Here is a 24,297-nt window from a genome sequence, read left to right on the forward strand (position 1 = left end):
CATAAACAACATAAGAATCTACAACCACTTCCTCCCCGCAGCCGAAACCTTCGCCCTAAAAACCGGACTTCTGATCTCCATCCCGCGCCGATAAAACGGACTCATGACCGTCTTGACATACCCCTCATAAACCTCCGTCATGAACTGCCTCACCGCCTCCTCAGTCTGCGGCGCCGTCGGGTTCGCCGCGATACTCGAACTTGATGTCCGTCCTGACCCGCTTATCCCCATCCCAGAGCCGCTGAAGAGGCCGGACCCGCCCATACTACTCCCCAGACTCATACTTCCTGACCCTGAGGTCCCGCCGGAACTTGAGGGCGGGAGGTTTGGTTGCGGGGGTTGGTGGAGGAGTAGAAAGCGCGTTCCGGAGGGGGTTAGGAATGCGGATATGTATGACGATGCGGGCGGGTACGAGTCGATATTTTTGAGATACCTATCGAGTTCCAACACATTAACAAATCAACTCAACCCAAACCCAAACCCACCCAATTGATTTAGGTAAAAGGTAGGCGAGGACATACATATTCCCCCCCATCCACTGCGCCTCCTCAAGCATATCGAGAGAAGAATGGATGATGAACTGCGTCATGTACGTGTTCTGCGCGGCGTGCGCCGAGTCCGGGAAGCGGAAGCGCGCGATGCCATCGCCGCCAGACTTGGATGTGCCGAAGGCGATGTTGAACAATGGGACGTCGGTGGGAGAGAGGATTGTGAAGTAGTAGGACATTGCGGCAGTTTTTGCGTTGTGCTGCGTCCTGGTGGTGGGGGATGGCCGAGGGGAATTGGGGATGTGGTGCGGAGGGATTATTGTTGGCGGAGCGGAGATCTGGCGGAGATAGCGTAGCTTGAGCTGGAGGTATCACGTGGTGATAAGATAGAATCGCTGAGTCACGTGGTAGCGATGGGATTAACTGACGTTGCTTGACGGATTCAATTCAATTCGACTGACGCCCAAAAGTTCCATACTTGCACAGCGGAGGAGCGAGCCTCAAGGCAGTCATCGAGATACACGATACACAATGCCCCCAAAATTCGGCCTCAACCTCGCAGCAAAGAACCCCCTCGCCGGCGGCAGCCAAAAGCGCAAAAAGGCCGTCTTCGACGCCGACTCCGACGATGAGACCAGCGGCGCCGCCACGAATGAGACGGAGATCAGCACGATAGGAGGACTCGAAGATTTAAGTTCAGCGCCAACGCCACTCAGCAAGAAAGAAGCAAGCGACGAGCGCCCCACGAAACGCAAGATCGTCCCGCTGGGCCAGGGCGCAAAACCGAAGGTTAAGCCGTTGAGCAAGATGTCCATATTTGCAGATGACGACGATGAGGATAATAAGAATGGAAACGGGAACGAGGAGGGGAAGGCATATGGATTGAACACCACCGCAAACACAGACACCAAACGAGACGAACGCGAATACACCAACCTCTCCGCGCTCCACAGCAGCAAGAAACACGCATCCGAAGCCACAGACCTCGACCCCTCAATCTACTCCTACGACGCTGTCTATGACAGTCTACACACGAAACCCGCCAACAAGAACCAGCGAGCTTCTGGTGATGAGAGTGAGACAGCACCCCGCTACATGACCTCTCTCCTCCGCAGCGCAGAAATACGCAAACGGGACCAGCTCCGCGCGCGCGATCGAATGCTAGCTAGGGAGCGCGAAGCCGAGGGTGACGAGTTCGATGATAAGGAGAAGTTCGTGACGGGCGCTTATAAGGCGCAGCAGGAGGAGATGAGGCGGGTTGAGGAGGAGGAGAAGAGGCGTGAGGAGGAGGAGGAGGAACGGAGGAGGAAGAATGGTGGCTCTGGGATGGTGGGCTTTTATCGCGATTTGTTGACTCGCGGAGAAGAGGAACATAGTGCAGCCATGAAAGCAGCCGAAGAGGCAGCGCGGAAAATCCAAGAAAACGGCGGCGAAGCACCACCCGGAAACCAAAACAACGAGGCGGATGAAAAAACCGAAGCCCAAAAAGCCGCTGAGTTGAATGCCACAGGCGCACACATCGCAGTCAACGACGAAGGCCAAGTCGTCGATAAACGACAACTCCTCTCGGCCGGTCTAAATGTTGCTCCTAAACCAAAGAGTGCGGCCTCTGCACCGGCGCGACAACCTGCTGGCCCCGCCAAGCCGCGCTTCGACTCTCGACAGGCCGCAGGACGCGCGGGCCAGCGCGCTCGCCAGACCGAGATGATTGCCGAGCAGTTGGAGGAGCAGGAACGGCAGCGCGAGGAGGCCGAGGCCGCGAGGCAAAAGGAGATTGCGGAGCGGAGTCGCAGCCAGAAGACGAGTGGGGAGGTCTCAAGTGCGCGCGAGCGGTATTTGGCGAGGAAGAAGGAGCGCGAGGCTGCTGCGAAGGGGTCGTGATGTATGATTGGGTTATTGGTCTTTTTAGATGATGCATATGAGGCGTTTGCGGTTGCACATACTACGGAGCGAAGCTGTATAGTATACTAAGTCGTGTCTATAGATGGTTTTGGTTTCGATCTAATAAGAATACTTTTATGAATGATTCCAAAAGACTACGGTCTAATCGTAAATAGTATATAATGGTATCGTCACTCGTAATCATAATCAAAACGGAGGCTGCGGATAGACTCAAACTCCAAAGCAAGATGCAGATGAAGATGCACCGTTTAAACTTTTCTATCTAGTTCAAAACAAGCCTTTCAAAGCACAAAAACTGAAACACAAAAAATCAAGCCGTCAATGCAAAACTCATACCCATTATACCCATCCCTCCGATTGCGAACCCAATCGCCATGTTCCGCTGATGCGTCAGACTCAAGCCCTCCGTAAACAATTGCAACCCAACAGACGTCATGACACCCGCCGTAACGGCAAACATGCAGCCGTAGACAGCAAAGGACGTCTCGTTTTGGCCGTCGCCAGCGCCGCTACCTGCCTTTCGAGCACCCCAGATCCAGAGAGCCGCAAGTCCGGCTCCGGCGGGTTGGCTGATACCCCCGAGGAGACTGGACCAGAACATTGCCCAGCCTCGGGAGTGAGTTGCTAGGTAGAGGGGGAGGGCCATGGCGAAGCCTTCGCTGATGTTGTGGATGAAGAGGGCTAGGAAGACGGTCATGCCTAGTGTTGGGCTTGCGTGGTTGGTGGCATAGGTGATAAAGCCCTCGGGGAGCTTATGCAGGGCAATGGCTACAGATGTCTGGAGTCCGATGGAGAGAAAGGCGTTCTGAGGTACATGATGGTGGTGCTGAGAGGCGGTAACTGGCTGCTTGAGCTGCTCGTCAGGCTCACTAGGTGGTGAAGAAGGTCCGTCGTCCGCCAGACCCGTATGAGAGGAGGAGCTGGAGATATCTGGTGACTGTCCTGGGGCCGGGATGTCCGTATCGGAGGCATCGTCTGCGGTAATGGCAGGGGGGACAAGTGTCTTCGAGCACTCGTTCCCACAAGCCTGCGAGAAGCCATAGCACGGACCATTTTCATCACATTGCGCTTTAGCCGCCCCCATGAATCCAGACAGCCGCCGTCCAAGGCGGACCCGCCAGGGTTCGTTCCCTAGTCGATCAATCCCAGCATGACGCTGTACAATGAGAAGGCCGGTAACAGCAGGGGTAGATTTGTGTGATCTGGCCAAAAGAGGCGTTCTCTCGGAAAGTTTGTTGGTATGTCGATGGGCTAATGGAGGGTGGTGTCCTTGTTCGAGGTCGGAGCCGTGGTTGGGTGGCGCTTCATGACTATGGGCACAATCTACCACATGAGAGGGAAGAAACTTGTGTAAAAGCGCAGAAAGCGCGCGGATTCCGATTACTCCGGCGATGAAGATGCCAATGAGTGCGTATGCTGATCGAGAGGGCGACCATCCGGCTTTCATGAGGTATTCGCGGGAGGTGGGGAGCATGCTATACAATGAGGTGAAGAGCTAGGATGCCAGGATTAGCGCAAGAACAAACTAGTGCAACGCGGCAGATCAACTTACTATAACTCCCGCACTGAGACAGAGCGAAGCGGAGAGGAAGGCATTGTTGTGGACGATCTGGAAGTGACTCCGCGGCCAGAAGCGGCGGAGGATAAGATCGGCGCAGATAACGGACGACCCCAGGACGCAGGCTAGGTTGTTAGCGAGGGACCAGGCAATGGAGTTGGAAAACTTACCAACGCCAGAAACAGCGCTCATGACCCAGCCCCGGAGGTCGTTGGAGGCAGCCATGTTGGCAGTTGAGTTGGTTGAGATCTTGCGAAAGCGAAGTTCGAGAAGGCGATCAAGCACCAAGAGAAATGACGACGTTCTTAGATAAACTGACGATGTAGGGAAACAAGTTAACAACCACTATACAGAGGACCCCGTAAGTGGAGGTAGAGATCGATATCGACTCAGTGATGAGTCTCTGGAGATACAAAGAGGCATGAGGGGAGCTGGAGTTGATTATAAGCGCAGGCAGGCGTGAGGACCCTGGGGGACATCAGTCAGTGGGGGGATCATCGCGGCCCGTTCATCTTCCCACTTCTTTCATCCATCCTCTTTCATCCTTTCCATCTTCTTTGGTCACATTGTTATTGTCGCCACTGTCAAAACATCTCGAGGTAAAAGGCAATGCAGTCCACTGGACAAAGACCGTCTTTGTATGGCTGAACTGGACGCGATAGCACCCAGCGGTCTGACTCGCAGCGACCAGTCATCCGGTTCAGATTTCAGCTGACCACTCGTGACTATCTATGTATGGGTCTATTCATCTTCGACCTTCAAAAACGCTTGCATTGTCCACTATGCCAGGACAACTAAGGAAAATAATGACAAACACATTCAGATCAGCAATATGCAGTGTACTCTGACATCCAAAGAGATTAAACCAAAATGGCCGGAATAAGCACCTGTCGTCAAGTGTGATCAGATAGACTGAACCAGCCCATCAAGCCCTCCGCCACTCACCACCTTGGGTTTCATCTCGGCTCCGACGTCTTTCACCACGGGTGTCTGGGTCTGCATAGTCCTGCTTCCCGCTGTCTCCTTGCGGGTTGGACGCTTAAGCCGCCGAATTTCGAAACGTCTGACATCCGCAGTGGCATATCTTTCGTCTAATCTGCTGTCCCAATTCTGCTTTGCGTGCAGAATCAGTGTCGTGCCATCGGTCTGCCCCTTGCAACATCTCTTCACCGAACATATCCCGCACCACTCCCCTATAGCAAGCCAGAAAGTCTTTCATATGGCCGTTACACTCGGGATTCATCTTCTTGCAGGCCTTGCGTTTCGAAAATTGTTTCCTTCTACGTTGGGCCTGACGTCTCCGCGCCATACGGTCCAACCGCTCAGCAGCGTGACAACAGTGCTGACAACGGCACATATCCTGCGGAAGCTCGGCCTTCATGACGTAAACCTTCGATGGAATAGGATCCAACCCGTCAACAACCTCCCAGCGCTGTGCCTCATCTGCTGCTGCCATCCCATCTCCTGTGCTCAAATTCCCGGGCTCCTTGACAGCGCGATAGCGGCTCATCCTGGCATAGCCCTCCAGGTGGGTACCCAACATGAACAAGATGGTATGCTTGGAGTCATCCTCGTCGAGTATCGAAGCTTCAGTAATTGAACTCAACCCTCTCACCGTTGCCCCAAACCCAGGCATGCTTGTTATTTCATGAAACCAACATTCAATCTGGCGGTGAACGCTGCTCGTCATGCCCTCGATAACTAGAGAGAGTTCCCTGGCCCATTTGAGAAAGTAATGTGCCCTTGCCATATCGGAGTGGTGGCCGGCAACGAGAGCACACTTGATCAGCATATCAAGGAGCCGAGCATCACACATCCTCGCCTTCTGGAGCGAATCAATCACAGTAGCCGCCGCTTGGAAGGCGGCAGCCGGCCCATCAGTTATGACGTTCGGACTCGAAAGCGATTCTAAAAGGTGAGGGCAGTGATCAAGTGCATAATCCCCGTCAGTGACAGCAAACGCCGTACAATGTTCGCACTGGCAAAAAAAACCAAACCGGTCATATATCTGCTCGCGCCTCATCTTGTGTAGTCCGCGGGTCTGCATATAGGCAATACTGATCTCATCCCCGGCGGGAATGTCCCGGGAGGCGCGCACGACCGCCCTTCTCAACTCCGGCTCCTCGTCCCAGAGCACAGCGCCATGTTCATCGGTAATGTACTTGTTCCTGAACCCCAAGCTGCAGTTCGGGACGCAGGCATGATTCACATAAGCCAAGTTCAGGCCGAAGACCGACCCAACTTTGCCGTTCCACGCCGTAGGCAGAGAACACTTCTCCCAGAACGGACCCATGACACCAGCTACCTTTGGCCGGCTGCCCGCGAACTTCCTTCTCCACCTCTCTCCTTTCATAAAGTGAAGGTACCTTGCGAACCATGTCTTTCCAAGCATCTTTGCCTTCCCTTCCAGCAAAGCGCTTGCCTCAGCACGGCTCTGGCATGCAAATTCCTCCTCATCCGAGACTGTCAAAAGTTTGTCGGCAAAAATGATTTCGCCCTCACGGATCTCTCGTGTTGCGAACATGCCAAAGCCAACTGCCTTGTTGACATATGAAATCTCAAAAGCATCGTCGGCAATGGGCTCTTTGAGTTTAATGTTGTTGGGCAGGCTCGCAGGGTCGACGTAGCCGGTCATCTCGAGAGTAAATTCGACTTCATGTCCCTTTCCATCTTTACTGGGTTTGCTTCGGTTGGCGATCGAGGCTTTCACGGGCATGGTCGCAGCGAGGCCGAGAATTGCGGGCGGCAGTTGGGGGAATGAGGGCAGTGGATACCCGACCGGGGACGACGACGAAATAGGTGAAGGTGTCAAGGCTGGCATTGATGGAGATGGAGGCGGAGATGGAGGCCCCAGCATCAGCAAAGGTCGAGTATGCAAACGAGAACGGACAGGAGGAAGAGGCTGGGGAGTAGTATCAGCGGCCTGGAAAGTTGAAGCCGTACTAGCAGAAGTAGAAACGAAGTTGTCGGCGCTTGCCTCTGTGCCTGCGACGCGATTCTGGCCGAGACTGCACTCTGGCTCTTCCTCTTTCTGGCATTGTTCCTGGACACACACGAGAGGCTTGGAGGTAGTATCAGAAGCCCAGAAAGTCGAAGCCATACCAGTAGAAGTAAAAGTAGAAGCCGAAGTGTCGGCGCCCATGTCTTCGTCAGGAACGGGATCCTGGTCGACACTGAAATCTGGCTCATTCTCTTCCTGGACTTGCTCCTGGACACAAGGTTCGGGTTCGGGTCCGGTAGGCTCAGACTGAGAGTTAAGGGGGGAAGCGAGCTGCTCTTTCCCCTCTTCATCATGGGCCTTGGAACAGACCGGGAGAGTGAGAGTTTGGTCTTCGCTGTCACTTGCATGTCCAAAGGTAGAGGCCGAGGTAGAAGTAGACGTAGACTCGGGCTCAGATTCAGATCCAGACTGGGGAGTAGACTGAGTTCTTGTATCCGAGTCTGCATCTAGCACAGGCGAGCCGGACATAGACCCAGCATCCGGTTTAGATTCAGATCCAGCGTCAGAGCTCCGTCCATTGCTAGGTTCAGAATCGGAATCAGTACCAGCGCCAGGAACGTCTTCAGCTTCGACCTCAAGCCCAGGCTCAGACTCAGTCTGAAGTCCGGCCAACGGTCTAGTCCGAGCACCTAAGAAACAAACAAACAAGTCAGCAAACGGTACGGTCCCCTCAACTGAACAAGAACAGCAATAGGAAAGGGACCATGGCCATGGCCACCTGCAGTGTAGAATACAGAATCTGAAAAACAAATCCAAAACCAAACATCAAACAAAACATTCTTTATCCGGTAGAACCATGGCCGCAACCCAAGTTCAATATTTGCTGAAGTGAAAGAAAGTGAAAACAACTCACGTGACAACACAAACCCCAACAACCGCCTCATCATAACACCATAGATAAGGATCCTGGCTGCCTTGGACAGCACACTCTTTTCAAGTAAGGCGTTGATGAAGCTCGCTAAATTGGTAATTGTTTCGAGGATGATCTGGATCATTTTGATGATTATTGTGACGAGGAGGGTTGTTAGGGGGAAGGCAGATGCAGGCATTTCGATCGTGGTGGGGGTTTGTGTTGATTTTGGGACGGGAAGGGGAGGTAAGGATACAGTTGAAGAGGGAAGAGAAGAAAAAGAAGAAAGGGATGTTATTAAGAGATGAAGATCAGATTATTTTTAGTTGATGGTGTTGATGATAGATAGATGGATGGTCAAGTGTTGGTGGTGGTGGTGGTGGTAAGACGGGATGGTGCAGGTACCTAGGTAGAGAACGAGAAAATCAGAAAGAGAAGGGAAGATAAGAGTGGAAGATGGAGGGGGTGGAGGGAAGAGTCAAACAGGTGAAGAAGAAAGAGAATCTTCCGTCAGTTTCTGGGCAGAAAAGTTCTCGGCGATGAAGAGAATTATGCGCATAGCACGACTAATCAACTGCGTAACTATCTCAGTCACAGTTCTGGCAGAGGGAGGAATGTATGATGGCAGCCTGCAGCCTGCTCTCTGGGTTTGGTCCTGGGGACCAACAGCAACAACAACAACAATAAAGGGGAGTTGACTTGATGAACATAATCGATTCCAATGTTTTGAGGCTTGATTCAATTTGTGTCTCAGTCAAGCCAACACAAATATGGACAAACAGACTACATACAGACGGGAGGCACGACCGACAAACGGAGTGATGCAGATGCAGACGCAGATACAGAAAAGGAATATTGCCATTTATTTATTGATATGGATGATAGGTCAAACCAGACTTTTGAATTGCCCTTACTATATGCTTGCTGAATTTACCATATATGCCCAATGTCAAGTCAATCATCCCAGTTACAAGGATCAAGGATAGCCAGTAACCATACTGTGACCACCAACAACAAACAAGACAAGACCTTTGTACCTGATATCTGTATTCCGACCCAAAAGAATAAAGCGTCCGCACGTCGACCATGCAAATAGTGATGAAATGGATCAGTAGAGACGAAGGTAAGGAAAAAGAAGAGAAGGAAAGAAAATTGCAGACCACTGTTGGCGTAAGTCTATCTGGTTGGCTTCTGAGAAGCCGAAAAGAGAAGGAGATGCTAGAAAAAGACGAAGACGCTGGTAACCAAGGGGGAAAAAAAGAAAAGTAAAGCGAAAGGGTATAAATTTCGTCACAAGAACAAGAAGATAGAAGTCATGGCCGAGTTGGAGGAAATTGTTGAACCTTCATGCGTGTATGGCTTGTGGTAGGGTTGGTGTTTGAGCTTCGTCGACGGCGCCCTCCTTTACTGGCAATGAGGAGGGGCTTTGAGCTTGATGGATGACTGTCGACGGGGCTTCCTGGGAAACTGCAGAGGCGGCGCCCTCGGAGCGGACGGAGCGGGTGTCGAGTTTGCCTTCGTCTTTCTCTTCAGATAGTCTCACCGGGATATCCATTGACGCCCGCACTCCCGAGCGGATGGAACCCTCGTGACTGATGAGATCTGTATCTGATGCGCGAGGCTCCTCCGAAGGAGTGGGTTTTCGGAGTTTAAGGCGCTCCTCCGGTAGCATGTTCTGCCAGTCAGACCCAAAGGTCACAATCGAGGCCTTCTTGCCATGCACAGTGAAACTGCCGCCCTTGCGCGACAGACCGCCCCCTTCACTGGTGCCCTGGCTGTCTTCCGTGGCAGCAGCATTCGGCGTAGAATCGCGCTTTTTACTTCGAGGATGATTTCCGCCAGACGAGTCGCGCAATGTGCGGTGGAAACTGTGGCGGACGCGGCTCATTCGGTTGTCCTGGGAGCCCTCTTCGTCCTTTGATTCGGAATTGACACTGTCCACGGTCACGGACCCCTTGCGCGATGGCGAACCATTCTTATCCAGCAGCCCGGCTTCACGCAAAAGCCGCTCTTCGCCGTCCTCAAAACTTCCAGGAAGTGTCAGCTTGGATGTCTTGGAGGAAAGGCTTGCCACGTCCGGCTTGCTGCCCGAGCTGAGGACCGAAGGTTCACGGTGCAAGCCATTCGCGGGGTGAGGAGACACCGACTTGGTTCGGTCTTGAACATTGTCGGTGGAAGCCGTTCTGCCCGCTCGAGACATAATATCGGGCGAGGTCACAGATGCCGCAAGACTCGGTCGCCGGACGTTGCTTAAGCTAGATGACGGCGACGAAATCTGTCTGACGGATGGTGGTTTCTCGGGTGGAATACTTGGAGACTTTGGTATGCTCGGCGATTTGGCAGTCGTCGTTAGCGGGGACACTTGCTTATCGCTGATGACATCCCCGTCGGCCACTGATGGGTTGGACGTGGGTATCTCCAAACGAAGGCGCTGTGGTTCCGGCAATGTAGTCGGCGGATCGTTCTCTTCAACCAGGTCGCGTACTAGAACCTCTCGGTGACTTTTCGTGCGCCAAATATCCTGTCTCACCCACTTGAGTTTCGCCGCCATGCGGCCGGCAGCCATGATCAGCTGCTCTCTTGCTCGCGAATGGACAGGAGTAAGCACCTGCAAATGTCTAGCGTTCCTTAAAATGTCGTCGAGCTGTTTTTGAGCGATAAAGAGCGATTCATTCGCCTCTCTGATCTTCTGCTGCATGAGTTGGCTGCGAGCTACCATCAAGTCCTCAGCCACGCCCACGCCCGAGCCCGGAGAGACCGTGCTTTGATCCACGGACATCCTTGATATTTCAGACTGAAATGACGGCCGTCGACTCATCCGGTTCCGTTGGGCGTCGTACTTGGTGATGGCCATGCCCTTCGTCCCGACCCCTGATGTTCGGAACGCTGCCGCGTAATTGAGCTTCGCCAACCAGTCATTCATATCGGCCTCGTTGTTGGCCAAGAAAACCTCTTCGAGAGCATTCGGCCGTACAAAGAGGAAAGCGTGCTTGTGCTTCTTGTAGCTAGAGTCGAGCAGTGCCACAGCATTGTCCGTAGACATCATCGCAACGGGGTTGAAGTCGTTCAGAGGAGGCGAGAACACCACGGGGCGACGACGTCCTTCTTTCTGATGAGCTTCGCTTTGAGACATGAGGGATTTTACCCAGTTCACGTCTCTAAAGAAATATAAGTGCGACAAAGTCAGAAGAGCCCCCCATTCCGCCCATGGAGATCGCGCCCTTTTCTTCTTTGGATCTTTGCGCCAAAGCAACCCGACCTTGGCCACCTTGATATCAACCAGCCCGGGATTGGAATCAGCAGGGTTCTCCATGCTAGCTGGCATGAATGCGTCAGGCCGCGATCGAGCAGAGACAATCTGCAGAATACCCGACTTGGCAAAAGCCTGATGCAAGCTGTCAATGGTTGGCGGGCCCGTTGTCGGATTGGAGCGGTACGGATCTTCTAGAGTCATAACGTCCTTGAGACTTGGGCGTAGTGAGTCAAGTTTGTTATCCATGATCAACGCGTATGGATCAACCGGTTCTCTGGAAGCGCGGGCCAGGTTCTCGGCGCTGGGAACGCGGAACAAAGCCTTTTTGGGTTTTGGCAAGTGGCGTGTGCTGAGGTTGGTGTCTTCGTCGATACGAATGAACGGTGTATACGATATGTTCTCGTAAAAGCATTCCAGGACATCTTCCGCCACGCCCTCGCCGCGGGTGTTTTTCACGTAGTCGCCCTTCTGCATCTTGCGCTTGTTGTTCTTGTTGAACACGTCCGTATGTAAGATAAGGATGGAGAAAGCGATGAAATATGCTTGATCTAGATTGACCTATGTAAGTTGACGTGCAAGTATAATTACGAGATGACGTACCTGTTGATGCGAAGATGCCCGGGTTACACTCGTGATACCGATCTGCAAAGCTTTGAAGAAACCGATCGATTTGTTGCGTCTCCTTGGGCAACTCCACCTCCATCAAGAGCTTTCTGATAGACATATCAATCGGGTCTCCGAAAAAGGCGAACCCGCGCATAAACTTGCGCAGTGCGGTTTTGTAGAAGTCTTCATCTGACTGAGACAGAACTCCGGCAATTGTGCTCTTGGGAATGTTCTCCTCAAGCCGGGTAAGGTATGTTGCCGGAGTATCACCCTCTTGTCGCTTCGGATAAGACTGGACTTTAGCCAGAGGTGTTGACGCCCCTTTCGTACCACTGGGTGACCCGCTATTCCGGAGATAAGCTGGCTCTGAATTTTGCCTCAACCGCTGCGAGATGCCGAAAATATCACCAAAGCTCTTGCGACCGGTCGTCGAAAAAGACGTCCTGCCAGATGAGGGCTGGATTGGAGACGGTTGCTGCTCGGTGTCCCGCATGTTGGTGACCGAATCAAGCGTCGATGATCGTGCTCGGTTGAAACTGCGGCTGCGGCCATCTCGAGCCGACGGGGTAGAATGGGTCGTATGGGCAGAGTTTGATGAATCTTTTCGGGAGAGGTGCGGACGAGAGGCTGATAAACCAGCGGATGACCGTGAGGGAGAGGGTAACGGAGAGATATGATCTTGCCCATCCGAAGCGTCAGACCTCCGCGCTGGTCCATCAGGAACAGACCTGGTCTGGATTAGAGCGGATGACGGTGCCTGGGGCGACTGCGATTCGGTAGGTCTCGGAGGTAGCGGAAATTGGACGCGGTTTCGTTTTAACCGTGGCATGCGAAAGAATTTGTGGGCGGCAGTTGCGCCCCCGATAGGGGAGTTTGTTTGAGAGATCTCTTTTCCACCAGCACTTTGATCGGAACGAGACGACTCAGAGTATCGAACGTCTACAACAGACGAGCGATGGGAACCATTTGGTCGATTGCGGTCACCGCTTCGAATCGACGTTGTTGAGAGGCGTCCCGGCTCTTCAGTGCTCGTGGTTGACGTTGCCAGTGAGGTGTCTACGCTGTGCGACCCCGTCGAATCTTGAGATTGTTTGGCCGTTTCATTCCGATCAGGTTGTTCCGGCAGTGCATCCATGGATAACTTTCTAGGGTCTGGGAAAATGTTGAATTTGCCCTTTCGCTTTACAGGCTGGTCCAGTTCATGACTTGTGGGTGCGGTGGTAATAATGGTAGGAGCTGTAAATCGTAGAGGGAAGTTACGTCAGCAGTTGAACAACAAACATACCAGGCCAAGGTTCACTCACGCGGTGGCATGTTAGGTACTGGAGGGGCATCCGTTGCCGCCTTGGCATATGATTTCGACAATTGCGGATCGGAGGCATGGCGAAGCCTCAAAAGACTGAACCTGCTCCCTCGCCGGTTCACGGTATCCCGACTTGACGGGTATAGCGCATTAGGCACCTTGCACTTGAGCGACATATTCTCCCCAGCGGAGCCGCCATTGTCCGGTTCGCCTTGGTCTTCATCACCCAGTCTCATGGGCGTTTGCGAGCGAGGCGACGATTCAGATATTCGCGGCGGGAGGTTCGTTGTCGAGAGGGTAGGGCGAGCTAGCTGCTCGCTATGGCGGGATTGCGGCTCGGCCAGGTTTCGTTTCGATTCGCTGTCATATAACGCGCCCAGTCGTAATCCTTTCCAATGCATGGCGATGGCGGGCGAAGCCGAGCCTGATCCTAGAATACCCTGCAACGAGGAATGTCTGAAAGACCCATAAGCCGATCCCTGCAATCACATCCGTCTAGTTTGTAGCAACGCGATCAGGGCGTGTCTGCGGTAACGACGTTCGGGACGGATTGGATCAAGAAATCACCAGTCACTGAAAGCACTTGTCATTGCGAAATGTCGAGCGAAGCGAACGGAGGCAGTTGGGTCAACGAGGAGGGGAGAGATGAAGCTGACAATCGTTGAAGCAGGAGTGAGACCGGGCGAAAAGGGGGCGAAGGGGTACGGGGCAGCCGATCAGGACAAAAACAATAGAAGCGGCGGTTCGGGAGCGATGATAATGGCCAACCACCTAGAGACTTTTCACATTTCTTGACCGTAAAATCGTGGAGACGGCCGGGCTGATAAGACGCGCATCCGACAATAGTGAGGGGAGGAAAGTCGGGCGTGGAGGAGCCAAGGTACTTGTCGAGATTAGGCCGGGCCGTAGGCCTACAACAACAATAGGCGTTCAATAGGCGGGGTAAGGATGAATCCAAGACGGCCGACAGTCGAGAAGATAGAGTAGGTGAAGGAGAGGAAAGGGTATCAGAGAGAAGAGGAGCTGAGATGACGCTGCAAGATGATGCTGGACGAGAATTGGCGGGCCGAGCAAAGCTGGCTGGGCTGGCTGGAGGCACGTGTGTTCTGGGCCACTCGGCCTGATCAGTGCGCATACTACACACAGCACAACTCGTCAGCTCATCCAGTCGTTCACCACCAGATTGGCCACTGATCGACACTACGAAACACTCAACTGTACAAGCAGTCCAGTGGATTATTCCTTTTGGGAGACTCAAAGTTATGGTTGGCTACTTGTGGAAATGACTGTTGACGCAGTACCTTGTCGTAAGCGAGGACTGGGTTTGCATGGACAGTGTAGTCAACAAAGGTCGCAATTGTGCGATTGACCAGAAGAAAGCCAAACCAGGTTCAAAGCCATGTTCACTGGATCAGAGCCAACGGACAGAAAGTCTGGACTTCGATTCAAAAAGGTTCCTTTCGCTGGAAGAGTCCAGACCGCAAGAAGATGGAGAACTGTGAAAATGCAATCATTGGAGAATGGAGAGTCCCAGCGATCCGGTCCACTAGGCCCAATCGGGAACGGAGCATTTGACTTATGGTTGATGCCTGCTTTGTCCTACCAGCAGATGACCAGGAGGGTGGAAGATCTGGCTGAAATTATGATCATTAATATAGAAGGGTAGTATTGGCCAGTCAGTGGTCACCCAATAGTCAAAAATGGAAGGAAAACGCAATCCATCTCAGAGTGTGCTATGGCTGCCTCAGGCACACATATAGAAAGTTGTGTCACTGCGTAGGTTCGCTTCTATTTCTGTTCCACTTTGATTTTCATTATGATAAGATGCAGAGAATATTTGCAGGGTCTAGAACTTTATTGATGCTCTTCGGAATATGGTTCCTATTTGCTAAACGCAGGCCATTGCTAGTACCCTCACAAGATCACAGATGACAACTTTGTAGGTTGTCAAATTATATATAACCGGGGTCAATTTTGCAGGGAGACTAAATGGAATACCATCCTGGTCCATGGAGCCTCATATGCTGATTGAACGAGAACCAATTCCCAAGCGATAGCCCCTGCGGTATAAACTGATCCCCCGTCTCGATGTTCGCTCGACATATCGACTGAAGCTCAGCACCTTTATGATTTGTGGTGCCCAGTACTCAATGGCCTGATATAAAGGTATGAAGCAGTGGACAAGTTATAAGGCAAGGACTGAATTTCCAACAGTCTTGGTCGTCGACCATGCAGCTGTGTCAAGTCTGTTACAGTTCAGTTGTTGCATTCCTTGAAGTTTTCTTTTCCGGCCAGCAAACTTCTATACTCTTTCGATTCTCAAGGAGTAAGGGTTTTGTCCATTTGACTGACTGTTGAAGTTGCTAAGTTGTTAAGGCATACATATAACACATTCTTCTTGTCTCTGATCTTCTGTTGCCCTTTCTTCGTGCCACGGTCCCAAGCTACAAGATCTTTGGCGTGAGAACTTCAAACCGCTCTCCTGACAATGGCTGCGTTAGCAGCATACATTATGCACAAAAGTACGGCCGTCAGGAACACAAAAGCTTTCCTTGAAAGAATCATCATCTTTGGTGTAAAGCTCTGCCATGGCGTCGATCTGTAGTTCTAAGAGTGCTTCTGATGCTTTATGTCAGTAGCAGTGCCCAGCTCAGGTAGAAAAGGCAATGAATGTGTTGGTGTACACGTGGTCTGCTAGGTGGATGCGTAAATTGCGAGGCAGACAGGAAGATTTTCGAGCGCAGTCGTGAAATGAGCAGTTTTCATGATTGCGCCACCTAGATCGGTCTACTTCGATTACAATTGAGGCCCATTTCTTTTTTTTCTTTTTTGCTGCACGAACTAGCCCATCACATTCGACTACTATAGAAGATCATGAGCTCCATGACTGTTACCACCATCTTACTCGGCAACGATCAAGCTTGTACTCTCCGATAACGTCGATGTGAGTGTGCAAATATCGAATGGAGGGAGGCCGTTGGCTTGTGTTAGTGACTGATGCCTGTCTACCTGGACAGGGTTTGAGCTTTCAGTTCCAGCTCCCATGCGCACCAAGCGGAGCAAAACACCCTCACCACCAACAAAGTTTACTCCCAACCCCCACTTGCATTGCGATTTTATCTTCCTGCATATCTCACTCCATAGCCGCCCAAAGTGGCACAGAAACTTCTACATCCCCTCGACTCCATGCGCGATGCCCTCGTGAGGCCTTCAGCTTCCGAAACCACAAAAGAATGCTGCCGCATGGCGATCGACACCATCTTCCACACGATCAAACAACAGAAACAACCCCAGCACCGGGCACATCAGCGTCAATTTAGACGGAATGAACCAACGGCTGTACCGCAATCAGGTCTCCCTCGTACAACAGGAGCCAAGGCTCTACCTATGTTCAATTCGCCAGAACGCTCTCAATGGGTAATGAGCAGCAATGACTATGGCCCTTCAATAATCTCCGACTTCGACATCGAGTCTGCCCTGCGCGCCAACGCCGGAACTCCTCCGTAACCCGTGTCTACACCTTCTCGACGAGGCAACTAGCGCATCAAGTATGCAGTCCAAGCGAGTCGTTCAGGAGGTTCTTGACCGCGCGACAGCGAAGGGAGACAGGATCACAATTGCGGTGGTGCATCGGTTATCAACTATTCGGCATGCTGGTATTAAACTGTGTCTTTTATGGAGGGAAGATCGTGGTGGTAGGCTCGCACAACCAGTTTTTTGCTCGGGTGGGGATATATATACCTACGCGGATATGTGAGAGTCAGAATTTGGGGACTTGATGCGAAATTTTCGTAGACGAAAGCCGTGTCCGCTGAGCGGCGAGATCGCTCTCAGCTAGAGTGAGCCCATGAACTTCGAGCTCCTTGAGTATCAAGAGTCGAGAGTCCAGACCATAAGCCGGTATCTAGCCCGCTAATCCCCTTCGGGACGGAGTATATCTTGATGCCTACGACAGGCCTCGTGTCTTTAGAGTATAGTTAGCTTGTACTTCGACTGGCAGTGTAGCCTAGTTAGACTGACACCATTCTTCGTTATACAGAAGTAAAGCCACAATCCAATAGTTGGAGTTGGACTGCTGTTGAAGTTGGTTGACCTCGGCAACAGAATATTTCTGCCTCAGGCGCCAGCAATGCTATATGCTTTGCGCGCCTCCCAACTCCGCTTCGAGTCAGTCATCACCTTCTCACCACTTACCCAACCCATCATTCCTGTCTTGTCGATCGTGGCAGCAGTCACAGCATACCTTCTCGGGTAGACGATGACCTACTGAAGCCGCTCTCCCACAATGCGCTCTCTCCTGACACTCCTCCCCCTCCTGCTGCTGGTCGCATTAGCCGCCGCAGTTCCCGCAGGTTCCAGCATCACTCCTCCGCCCCCCGTCGAGCCGGTATCTCTGCGATCATCATCACCATCGCATCCCACCCCGCGACGACCATGGATCCGCCTTCGAGACTGGATAATCGAGTCAATATGGGGGATTTCAGAATCCGCAGGCCGTCCTACACCTCGTGATAATGCTGCCCCTCCTCACGGCTCCGCCCGATACGGCAGTGACGTCGTTCTGAGATTCAGAGTGCAGAATGCACAGGAGGCGGAGATGCTCGCGGACGCAACGAATATTCTCTTCTTGGATGTTTGGGCTGCGATGAGGGAGTTTGTTGATGTGAGGCTCGCGGAGGAAGTTGTACGTTTCTCTTTCTGGAATGCTCTCTGCAGAATACTAATGGTCAGATTCCTTCCCTGCTGGGCCTATTGCCCGATTCCCTCCAGACTGCATATACCCCCCTCATCGATAACCTCCCCGAAATGATCTATGCGACATATCCCAGTCGTCAGCCGCTTGGTCTGAGTGACTTACCTGTGCATAACCCCTCCACCGGTGAAGCGCCTGATATCTTCTTCCAGGATTACCAGCCGCTGAATGTCATTATACCTTGGATGCACCTGATGGCGAACATGTTCTCGTCGCATGTCCGGCTGACCAGTGTTGGTGTTTCATATGAAGGTCGCGAGATCCCTGCTTTGCGGTTAGGCGCCAACCGCGATTCGGAGTCGACCGCACCTCGACCGACAATCCTCGTGGTTGGTGGCAGTCATGCTCGGGAATGGATCAGTACGTCGACCGTTACGTATATCGCGTACAACCTCATTACCAAGTATGGAACATCGGAAGCGGTCACTAGTATGTTGCAGGACTACGATTGGATTTTAGTACCAACGATCAACCCGGACGGATATGTCTACTCATGGGATACGGATCGGTTGTGGCGCAAGAATCGACAGCCGACGAGCTTCCGGTTCTGCCCCGGTGTCGACCTGGACAGGTCGTGGTCGTTTGAATGGGACGGCGACGAGACCCAGACAAACCCTTGTTCAGAGAGTTACGCAGGCGAAGAGCCATTCGAAGGCGTCGAGTCACGGCAACTCGCACAATGGGCCCTCAACGAGACTGAGAACAACAACGCCAAGATTGTCGGCTTCCTAGACTTCCACTCCTACTCGCAACAAATTCTCTACCCCTTCTCCTACTCCTGTTCCTCCGTCCCACCAACCCTCGAAAGCCTAGAGGAGCTCGCTCTCGGCCTAGCAAAGGTCATCCGCCTAACAACGCACGAAATCTACGACGTCACCTCCGCATGTGAAGGAATCGTCACCCCCGCCGACAAGAACAAGGCTGCGAACCCCAAGAGCTTCTTTCCCGTCGGTGGTAGCTCCGGCGGCAGCGGGCTCGACTGGTTCTACCACCAGCTGAAAACGCGCTACGCGTATCAAATTAAGCTGCGCGATCGCGGTAGTTACGGCTTCCTTTTGCCATCCGAGTATATTGTCCCGACTGGCTCGGAAGCGTTCAATGCTGTCCTTAAGCTTGGGCAGTTCCTTGTTGAGGAGAGCGGGTTCAGCAAGAATGCGAATATTGATTGGGATGCTGATCTTCAAATTATTGATAACCCGCCACCCACCGCAGACGGTGGAAGCCAGGACGGACCTAAAGACGGAGGTGACGATGAAGATGAGGAATGGGACGACCTATCGGATGACATTAGAGAAGACGGATTCGAGGGCTGGGAACCAGGCTGGGAAGACCAGCATACTTTTGACCTTCGTCGACGTAGATAGTTTGAAAAGTATGTACTTTCTTTATTTGAGTGTACCTATTCATAATATGCAATTTCCTTACCCTGTAGGTGGCGTTTGGTCTGTTTTGCTCCATTTTTTTTCAATGCGTTCCTTTAGGTATATAGTTATATACCGTAAACAGGCCTAGGTATGGTAATAATGATGATGATGGCATGTAACTGCAGGTATACCTATAATGATAACTATATAAATGGCTTCCACCATAACCACAGCCATACATACAATATTTACAGACCCTAGTCCATACGGTACGGCCTCAGCTCGCCTCGTCCTACCTCACCACTGTCGAGATAGGAATAATAAGCATAGGAATAGAGATAGACATGGATAATCTTATGAGTTGCGGCTCACTCTGCGGGGATGTACCACAGTAACTGGAAACAAAGCACTTCCCGCAGATGTACTACATACACTGCTATCGATCGACTCTAGCCCACCTCACAAACAAGCAAAGCATTTTGTCATGTCGCGAATACGAGGCGAGACGACAAGTACAAACTTATTACGGATGCTGCCGCGCAATATGTGGTCGCGGCATGTCATGTCGTACTAGGTAGTAAGTACAATAATCCGTCTGATAATCCACTTGCTAATAATGAATCTGACGAGATGGGCGTACTTATTGATGAAGTTGGATGGTTGTTCGAAGATAAATTGATCTGGTGTCTAAAGCGGCTGATAGCCCCCTCTTCGCTCCTTCCGCAACAGTACATAGGTAGGTATGCATCCACCTATCTTTATCGTCAGTGACATCCCAGTTGATGGTTATACTCTCACAATGCTGTCCACCAGAGCCTACGGGCTTGATCGTCTCCGAGTAAGCATTCGATGTATCTAGATTATCAAGAAAGTCCATGGCCCGATTCATATCGCGTTTCCATCACGCCTAGTACACAGAAATAACGGAACGTGGACGGCAAGTTCTCATCTCGAAGATAGGCCGCGTCGTGGGCTTTTTTGAAGCGATGCAGGACGAACGATATCCGAGGCGGAGCGAGCGGCTATCCAGACGCAGGAAACTGCTGAGATGGCGAGCCTGACATTGAACAATAACGGGAGACTATTTCTGGAGGATAGTAAGAGAATAGAAATCCCTTTGAGCCTTATCTTTATCGATCGATGGCTCATGATGTTAACTATTGCAACTGGCTTGGGCAAGTAATCAAAAGCCCTCTTTAGACCACGGACCATGAAAACATTCGGGTCCTACCTTATGATCTTGGCTCGTCCCAGGACACCCAAGGCCTCTGCACAATACTGTGCTTGACGTATGCTACCAGCGCAGCCATTGTCGGAAGAGCGATCTGAAGACCTCATGTCACACCACAATTCTAGGGACTTGCGACCGGGACAGGAAGAAGTGTTGGGAAGAATGGTGCAACGGGGAGGAACGGCTCAGGACAACGGGAGATTAGAGGTCTTCTGTTTGGCCTAGAGGAGCATTCAAGTCTATTCATGAAGACATCGTGCAGTCAAAAAATGGCAGATCGGTAGGCGCCTCAGCAGACAGCCTTGCAGTTGCAGAGCTTGCGCCCAGCCAGCGACGTAGACTACAGAGCACAGTCCTCCAGGCACGCGAGTGACTTCTGTCTTGAGAATAAGCCGGGTATGCCTTGCGCCTGTGCCCTGCATCCTGGGAACCTTGACAGGGAGTCGCTGCAAACAAAGCCGCACAAACACGAGGCCAAAGGCCGGAAAATATCCATCCTTACTCCTTGCTTCTAGAAAGTAAGTTCTAACCTCAGTGGGACTTCCGGGATGTTTGACAGGAGCAGATAAGATCAGAGCCAATTTACCTAACGGCTTGCCCGTGATTGGAGAGCAGTATCTAGGCATGGCTCGAGAACCTGGAGAACCCCACCCTTATCGACATTCTGGAGTGGAGTGAATTGACTGCGGCCAACAAGAATTTAGTGTCAGCAAGTATCGCGCCATTGCCACTGTTCCTATCTGGGCTTGGCGCCAAGGGCTGCACAAACAGTAAACTGCCATCAACAAGAAGTTTTATAGGCTATCGGGGCACTGGGCGGTGACACGAGTGTGGCGCACCCTCTGCTGGAAACAAGGAAGACTCCGATAGGAGTGCCAGAGTATCAACCCGAAGGAATGGTCTCTGTCTGCCTTGATCCTCGTGACTGGCGAGCGTTGAGAACAGCGCCAAGCGTTAGCCAAGTGGGCCCCATTAAGGTCGCATTGAGGCGGATAGCACCCCGGGCCCATCTGGAGATGGTCAACTCGTTACCTAACAAGATATGCTTAATTCCAATCTTATACATCGATATGACTGATATCTACATCTCTACCACAGAGACAGGGTATACCGTACCTGACCCTGTTATGAGCCAAAGCCTCGAGTCTAGTCTTGACCCGTCAAGCATCCTTGACCAAGTCTTGACCGAGTCTTGTGCCACACCACGACTGGCAGCTTATCGCGGGGCAACCCATGGCAAGCGCCAAGCTCGCCCGCCGCCAGCCCTTGGCCCGTGGTTAGTGCAAGCCACGCGAGTCTCGATGCTACCTCGTGTTGCCAGCCTGAATTATTGAATAACATGCGGAGAATTCCTCTTATCAGTATTCGCCAGTCGCAATCACCGCAACGCCGAGCGGCTCAGCCTCGGCGGGTTATTCGCGGAGCTCTTCTTTCCTCCGCTTACCTATAAGTAGTACACACCCATTTCGCCTCCTCCTCCTTCCCCCTGCTCCTGTCCCTCTTCCTCACTTTCTCCGACTCCCGTCTGCTTCACCTATCAGCCCGGGTTGATTGCTGAAGACATGGGCTACGCCGACAAAGACGACGGCATTACCGTCGCGCCGCACAACCCCGTCTACGATGTCTCGACCGCCGAAAAGGGCGTCCTCGAGGTGCCCGCGGAGAACGAGCTTCACCGCGCCCTCAAGGCCCGTCACATCACCATGATTGGTACGATGCGCCTTTCACCTACAATAGCCCGTTCTGTCGCTCAACTAACGCGCACCTAGCTATCGGCGGGGCGATTGGTACTGGTCTGATTATTGGAACTGGGTCGGCTCTGGAAAAGTATGCGCCCTGCCTTGGTTTGAGAAACTCAATGCGCCGTAACTAACATGGCCTTCTTTCTAGGGCTGGCCCCGGTTCGATCCTGATTTCCTACGCCTTCATGGGCTTCATCGTTTACCTTGTCATGTGCGCTCTCGGCGAGATGGCTACCTGGTTGCCTCGGTCATCGGGTTTCACTGGTTATGCTGTTCGATTCTGCGATCCTGCTTTGGGATTTGCGCTGGGGTATACGTATGTTGCCAATGCTCGAGATTAGGTTGGGTCATGCACTGACAACGGGCAGATACTGGTTCAAATATATCATCGTCACGCCGAATCAACTCACAGCGGGATCGTTGGTCATACAGTACTGGTTACCATCGGACAGAGTCAACCCAGGTGTATGGATCACCGTATTCCTGGTCTTGATCATCTTCATCAACTACTTCGGTGTTGGATTCTTCGGCGAATTCGAGTTCTGGCTCTCCTCCTTCAAAGTGGTCGTCATTCTCGGCCTTATCCTGCTCTCCTTCATTCTGATGCTCGGAGGTGGTCCCGACAAAGACCGTAAAGGGTTCCGCTACTGGAAGAACCCCGGCGCTTTCAATTCCTACATCGAAGAAGGCACCAACGCTGGTCGCTTCTACGCCTTCTGGGCGACGATGGTTTCTGCCACCTTCGCTTATCTCGGTACAGAGCTTGTGGGTGTAACTGTCGGCGAGGCCCAGAACCCGCGAAAGACGATCCCGCGCGCCATCAAGCTGACCTTCTACCGCATCCTCTTTTTCTACGTGATCAGTGTCTTGCTGGTCGGCACTCTGGTGCCTTATGATTCTGATCGGCTCGCAGAGGCCAATGACGCCGACACGTCTTCGGCTGCCTCTCCCTTTGTCCTCGCCATCGAGCTCTCCGGTATCCCTGCGCTCCCCGACATTCTTAACGCCTGCATCCTCCTCTTTGTCTTCTCTGCCGCCAACTCTGACCTTTACATCGCAACCCGAACCATCTTCGGTCTCGCCAAAGAGGGCAAGGCCCCCAAGATTCTCACCACAACCGACCGCCGCGGTGTGCCATACGTCGCCCTCGCTCTCTGCTCGCTCATCGCATGCATCGCCTACATGAATGTCTCCAGCAGCTCCAAGACCGTCTTCAAATACTTTGTCGACCTCGTCACAATCTTCGGCCTCCTCAGCTGGATCTCCCTCCTCGTCACACACATCTGCTTCGTGCGCGCGCGCCAAGCGCAAGGAGTCCCCAAGAGCGACCTCGCCTACACTGCCCCCTTCGGCGTCTGGGGCTCCTACTTCGCCCTCTTCTGGTGCATCGTCGTCTCATTCACAAAATCGTTTGACGTCTTTACGGGCGACGAATTCAACTACAAGACTTTTATTACCTCGTACCTCGGTATCCCGCTCTACCTCATTCTCATCTTCGGCTATAAGTTCGCGACCAAGTGTAAGCGGGTCCTTCCGCACGAGGCGGATCTCTGGACGGATAAGGATATTATTGATCGTGAGGAGGCGGCTTATATTGCGCAGCAGGAGGCTAAGAGGGCCGCTCAGGGCAAGACTCAGGGTCAGGCTGGGTGGTTCTATAGGACGTTTGTTGCTTGGTTATTCTAGTTTAGCTTATTCTTGTGCTTACTGTAGATAAGAGCGAGATGTGGGACAGGATTGATGAGCGTTTCCTGTCCGCTTCCGATGATGTTATGCTTAACGGATCTTGGTATAGTCATGAAATGAGTATGGGTATGAATCAATGAGAACCGTGCTGTTCGTCGAGGTATTATACCTGTGTGCTGCGCATGAAGCATACGTTAACACTGTATAAGTATATATAACTAACTTGGGCACAGATAGATGGATGATACATTCCTAGCCAGTCAACTAAGTTCTTAGTTAGCAATCACTGAATCAATCTACTACTGTTCCATCGAGCTAAATAGTTAGAGAGTATCCATGACTCAACCAAGGGATAGTTCACTACCTTGTAGTATTTAAGGTACCTAGCGTAGTTGACCTCAATCTCGATCTTGGATAATTCTAACGGATCGACCAGAGTTGTATATCGCGGATGGATCGCAGCTTGCGGTACCGCCTTGATCTGGATTGGATTGACAATGAGTTTAGATGCGAGCAGGGCCACTAACTAACTTTGGGTCTAAAGGAAATCATGGATTCAT

General features: G+C 52.1%; 9 protein-coding genes across 9 annotated transcripts; 4 read left to right on the forward strand and 5 right to left on the reverse strand.

Annotated features, from left to right (window-relative positions):
- Nucleotides 1-18: 18 nt before the first annotated feature.
- On the reverse strand, nucleotides 19-727 carry BDV17DRAFT_284247 (TRAPP subunit TRS20; the record flags this gene model as incomplete). Its single annotated transcript, XM_073760502.1, has 2 exons — nucleotides 19-433; nucleotides 522-727. The coding sequence occupies 2 exons, from the start codon at nucleotides 725-727 to the stop codon at nucleotides 19-21; spliced, it is 621 nt and encodes a 206-aa protein (XP_073611870.1).
- A 230-nt stretch (nucleotides 728-957) lies between these two features.
- Nucleotides 958-2,450, forward strand: BDV17DRAFT_272992 (splicing regulator NSRP1-like domain-containing protein). The gene has a single exon (XM_073758974.1). It carries the CDS (start codon nucleotides 1,020-1,022, stop codon nucleotides 2,367-2,369), a length of 1,350 nt encoding a protein of 449 aa, XP_073611871.1. The 5' UTR covers nucleotides 958-1,019; the 3' UTR covers nucleotides 2,370-2,450.
- Nucleotides 2,451-2,530: 80 nt separating this feature from the next.
- On the reverse strand, nucleotides 2,531-4,580 carry BDV17DRAFT_191336 (Zn(2+) transporter ZRT3). Its single transcript, XM_073755109.1, has 3 exons — nucleotides 4,119-4,580; nucleotides 3,943-4,073; nucleotides 2,531-3,885 (listed from the first exon to the last, which is right to left on the reverse strand). Exons 1-3 carry the CDS (start codon nucleotides 4,171-4,173, stop codon nucleotides 2,701-2,703), a joined length of 1,371 nt encoding a protein of 456 aa, XP_073611872.1. The 5' UTR covers nucleotides 4,174-4,580; the 3' UTR covers nucleotides 2,531-2,700.
- Nucleotides 4,581-4,808: 228 nt separating this feature from the next.
- BDV17DRAFT_294854 (uncharacterized protein) lies at nucleotides 4,809-7,998 on the reverse strand (the record flags this gene model as incomplete). Its single annotated transcript, XM_073762933.1, has 4 exons — nucleotides 4,809-4,835; nucleotides 4,894-5,058; nucleotides 5,135-7,578; nucleotides 7,803-7,998. 4 exons carry the CDS (start codon nucleotides 7,996-7,998, stop codon nucleotides 4,809-4,811), a joined length of 2,832 nt encoding a protein of 943 aa, XP_073611873.1.
- Nucleotides 7,999-8,611: 613 nt separating this feature from the next.
- On the reverse strand, nucleotides 8,612-9,015 carry BDV17DRAFT_191371 (uncharacterized protein). Its single transcript, XM_073755110.1, has one exon. The coding sequence runs from the start codon at nucleotides 8,885-8,887 to the stop codon at nucleotides 8,666-8,668; it is 222 nt and encodes a 73-aa protein (XP_073611874.1). The 5' UTR covers nucleotides 8,888-9,015; the 3' UTR covers nucleotides 8,612-8,665.
- On the reverse strand, nucleotides 8,612-14,016 carry BDV17DRAFT_273001 (Arf family guanine nucleotide exchange factor SYT1). Its single transcript, XM_073758976.1, has 3 exons — nucleotides 12,963-14,016; nucleotides 11,653-12,894; nucleotides 8,612-11,600 (listed from the first exon to the last, which is right to left on the reverse strand). Exons 1-3 carry the CDS (start codon nucleotides 13,360-13,362, stop codon nucleotides 9,145-9,147), a joined length of 4,098 nt encoding a protein of 1,365 aa, XP_073611875.1. The 5' UTR covers nucleotides 13,363-14,016; the 3' UTR covers nucleotides 8,612-9,144.
- Nucleotides 14,017-15,679: 1,663 nt separating this feature from the next.
- BDV17DRAFT_273003 (uncharacterized protein) lies at nucleotides 15,680-16,863 on the forward strand. Its single transcript, XM_073758977.1, has one exon. The coding sequence runs from the start codon at nucleotides 15,925-15,927 to the stop codon at nucleotides 16,279-16,281; it is 357 nt and encodes a 118-aa protein (XP_073611876.1). The 5' UTR covers nucleotides 15,680-15,924; the 3' UTR covers nucleotides 16,282-16,863.
- A 124-nt stretch (nucleotides 16,864-16,987) lies between these two features.
- BDV17DRAFT_191423 (M14 family metallopeptidase) lies at nucleotides 16,988-19,329 on the forward strand. Its single transcript, XM_073755111.1, has 2 exons — nucleotides 16,988-17,645; nucleotides 17,693-19,329. Exons 1-2 carry the CDS (start codon nucleotides 17,247-17,249, stop codon nucleotides 19,076-19,078), a joined length of 1,785 nt encoding a protein of 594 aa, XP_073611877.1. The 5' UTR covers nucleotides 16,988-17,246; the 3' UTR covers nucleotides 19,079-19,329.
- A 1,914-nt stretch (nucleotides 19,330-21,243) lies between these two features.
- On the forward strand, nucleotides 21,244-24,052 carry BDV17DRAFT_273013 (amino acid permease/ SLC12A domain-containing protein). The gene is made up of 4 exons (XM_073758978.1): nucleotides 21,244-22,019; nucleotides 22,079-22,136; nucleotides 22,200-22,367; nucleotides 22,420-24,052. Exons 1-4 carry the CDS (start codon nucleotides 21,872-21,874, stop codon nucleotides 23,735-23,737), a joined length of 1,692 nt encoding a protein of 563 aa, XP_073611878.1. The 5' UTR covers nucleotides 21,244-21,871; the 3' UTR covers nucleotides 23,738-24,052.
- The last annotated feature ends 245 nt before the right edge of the window (nucleotides 24,053-24,297 follow it).

The sequence above is a fragment of the Aspergillus undulatus genome (assembly GCF_047715775.1).
Source record: "Aspergillus undulatus strain CBS 261.88 unplaced genomic scaffold BDV17scaffold_59, whole genome shotgun sequence".
Taxonomy (NCBI): Eukaryota; Fungi; Ascomycota; class Eurotiomycetes; order Eurotiales; family Aspergillaceae; genus Aspergillus; species Aspergillus undulatus.

What these genes read in the sequence shown, in the direction of transcription:
- BDV17DRAFT_272992 (XM_073758974.1), top strand. Translation starts at nt 1,020, where the DNA reads ATGCCCCCAAAATTCGGCCTCAACCTCGCAGCAAAGAACCCCCTCGCC.
- BDV17DRAFT_191336 (XM_073755109.1), bottom strand. Translation starts at nt 4,173, where the DNA reads ATGGCTGCCTCCAACGACCTCCGGGGCTGGGTCATGAGCGCTGTTTCT. An exon ending in GAGCGCTGTTTCTGGCGTTG is followed by an intron (nt 4,074 to 4,118) that starts GTAAGTTTTCCA and finishes CTAACAACCTAG; the next exon opens with CCTGCGTCCTGGGGTCGTCC. An exon ending in GTCTCAGTGCGGGAGTTATA is followed by an intron (nt 3,886 to 3,942) that starts GTAAGTTGATCT and finishes CTGGCATCCTAG; the next exon opens with CTCTTCACCTCATTGTATAG.
- BDV17DRAFT_273013 (XM_073758978.1), top strand. Translation starts at nt 21,872, where the DNA reads ATGGGCTACGCCGACAAAGACGACGGCATTACCGTCGCGCCGCACAAC. An exon ending in CCGTCACATCACCATGATTG is followed by an intron (nt 22,020 to 22,078) that starts GTACGATGCGCC and finishes ACGCGCACCTAG; the next exon opens with CTATCGGCGGGGCGATTGGT. An exon ending in ACTGGGTCGGCTCTGGAAAA is followed by an intron (nt 22,137 to 22,199) that starts GTATGCGCCCTG and finishes CCTTCTTTCTAG; the next exon opens with GGCTGGCCCCGGTTCGATCC.
- BDV17DRAFT_273003 (XM_073758977.1), top strand. Translation starts at nt 15,925, where the DNA reads ATGGAGGGAGGCCGTTGGCTTGTGTTAGTGACTGATGCCTGTCTACCT.
- BDV17DRAFT_191371 (XM_073755110.1), bottom strand. Translation starts at nt 8,887, where the DNA reads ATGGTCGACGTGCGGACGCTTTATTCTTTTGGGTCGGAATACAGATAT.
- BDV17DRAFT_191423 (XM_073755111.1), top strand. Translation starts at nt 17,247, where the DNA reads ATGCGCTCTCTCCTGACACTCCTCCCCCTCCTGCTGCTGGTCGCATTA. An exon ending in TGAGGCTCGCGGAGGAAGTT is followed by an intron (nt 17,646 to 17,692) that starts GTACGTTTCTCT and finishes ACTAATGGTCAG; the next exon opens with ATTCCTTCCCTGCTGGGCCT.
- BDV17DRAFT_273001 (XM_073758976.1), bottom strand. Translation starts at nt 13,362, where the DNA reads ATGCATTGGAAAGGATTACGACTGGGCGCGTTATATGACAGCGAATCG. An exon ending in AGTACCTAACATGCCACCGC is followed by an intron (nt 12,895 to 12,962) that starts GTGAGTGAACCT and finishes TACGATTTACAG; the next exon opens with CTCCTACCATTATTACCACC. An exon ending in GGGCATCTTCGCATCAACAG is followed by an intron (nt 11,601 to 11,652) that starts GTACGTCATCTC and finishes AGGTCAATCTAG; the next exon opens with ATCAAGCATATTTCATCGCT.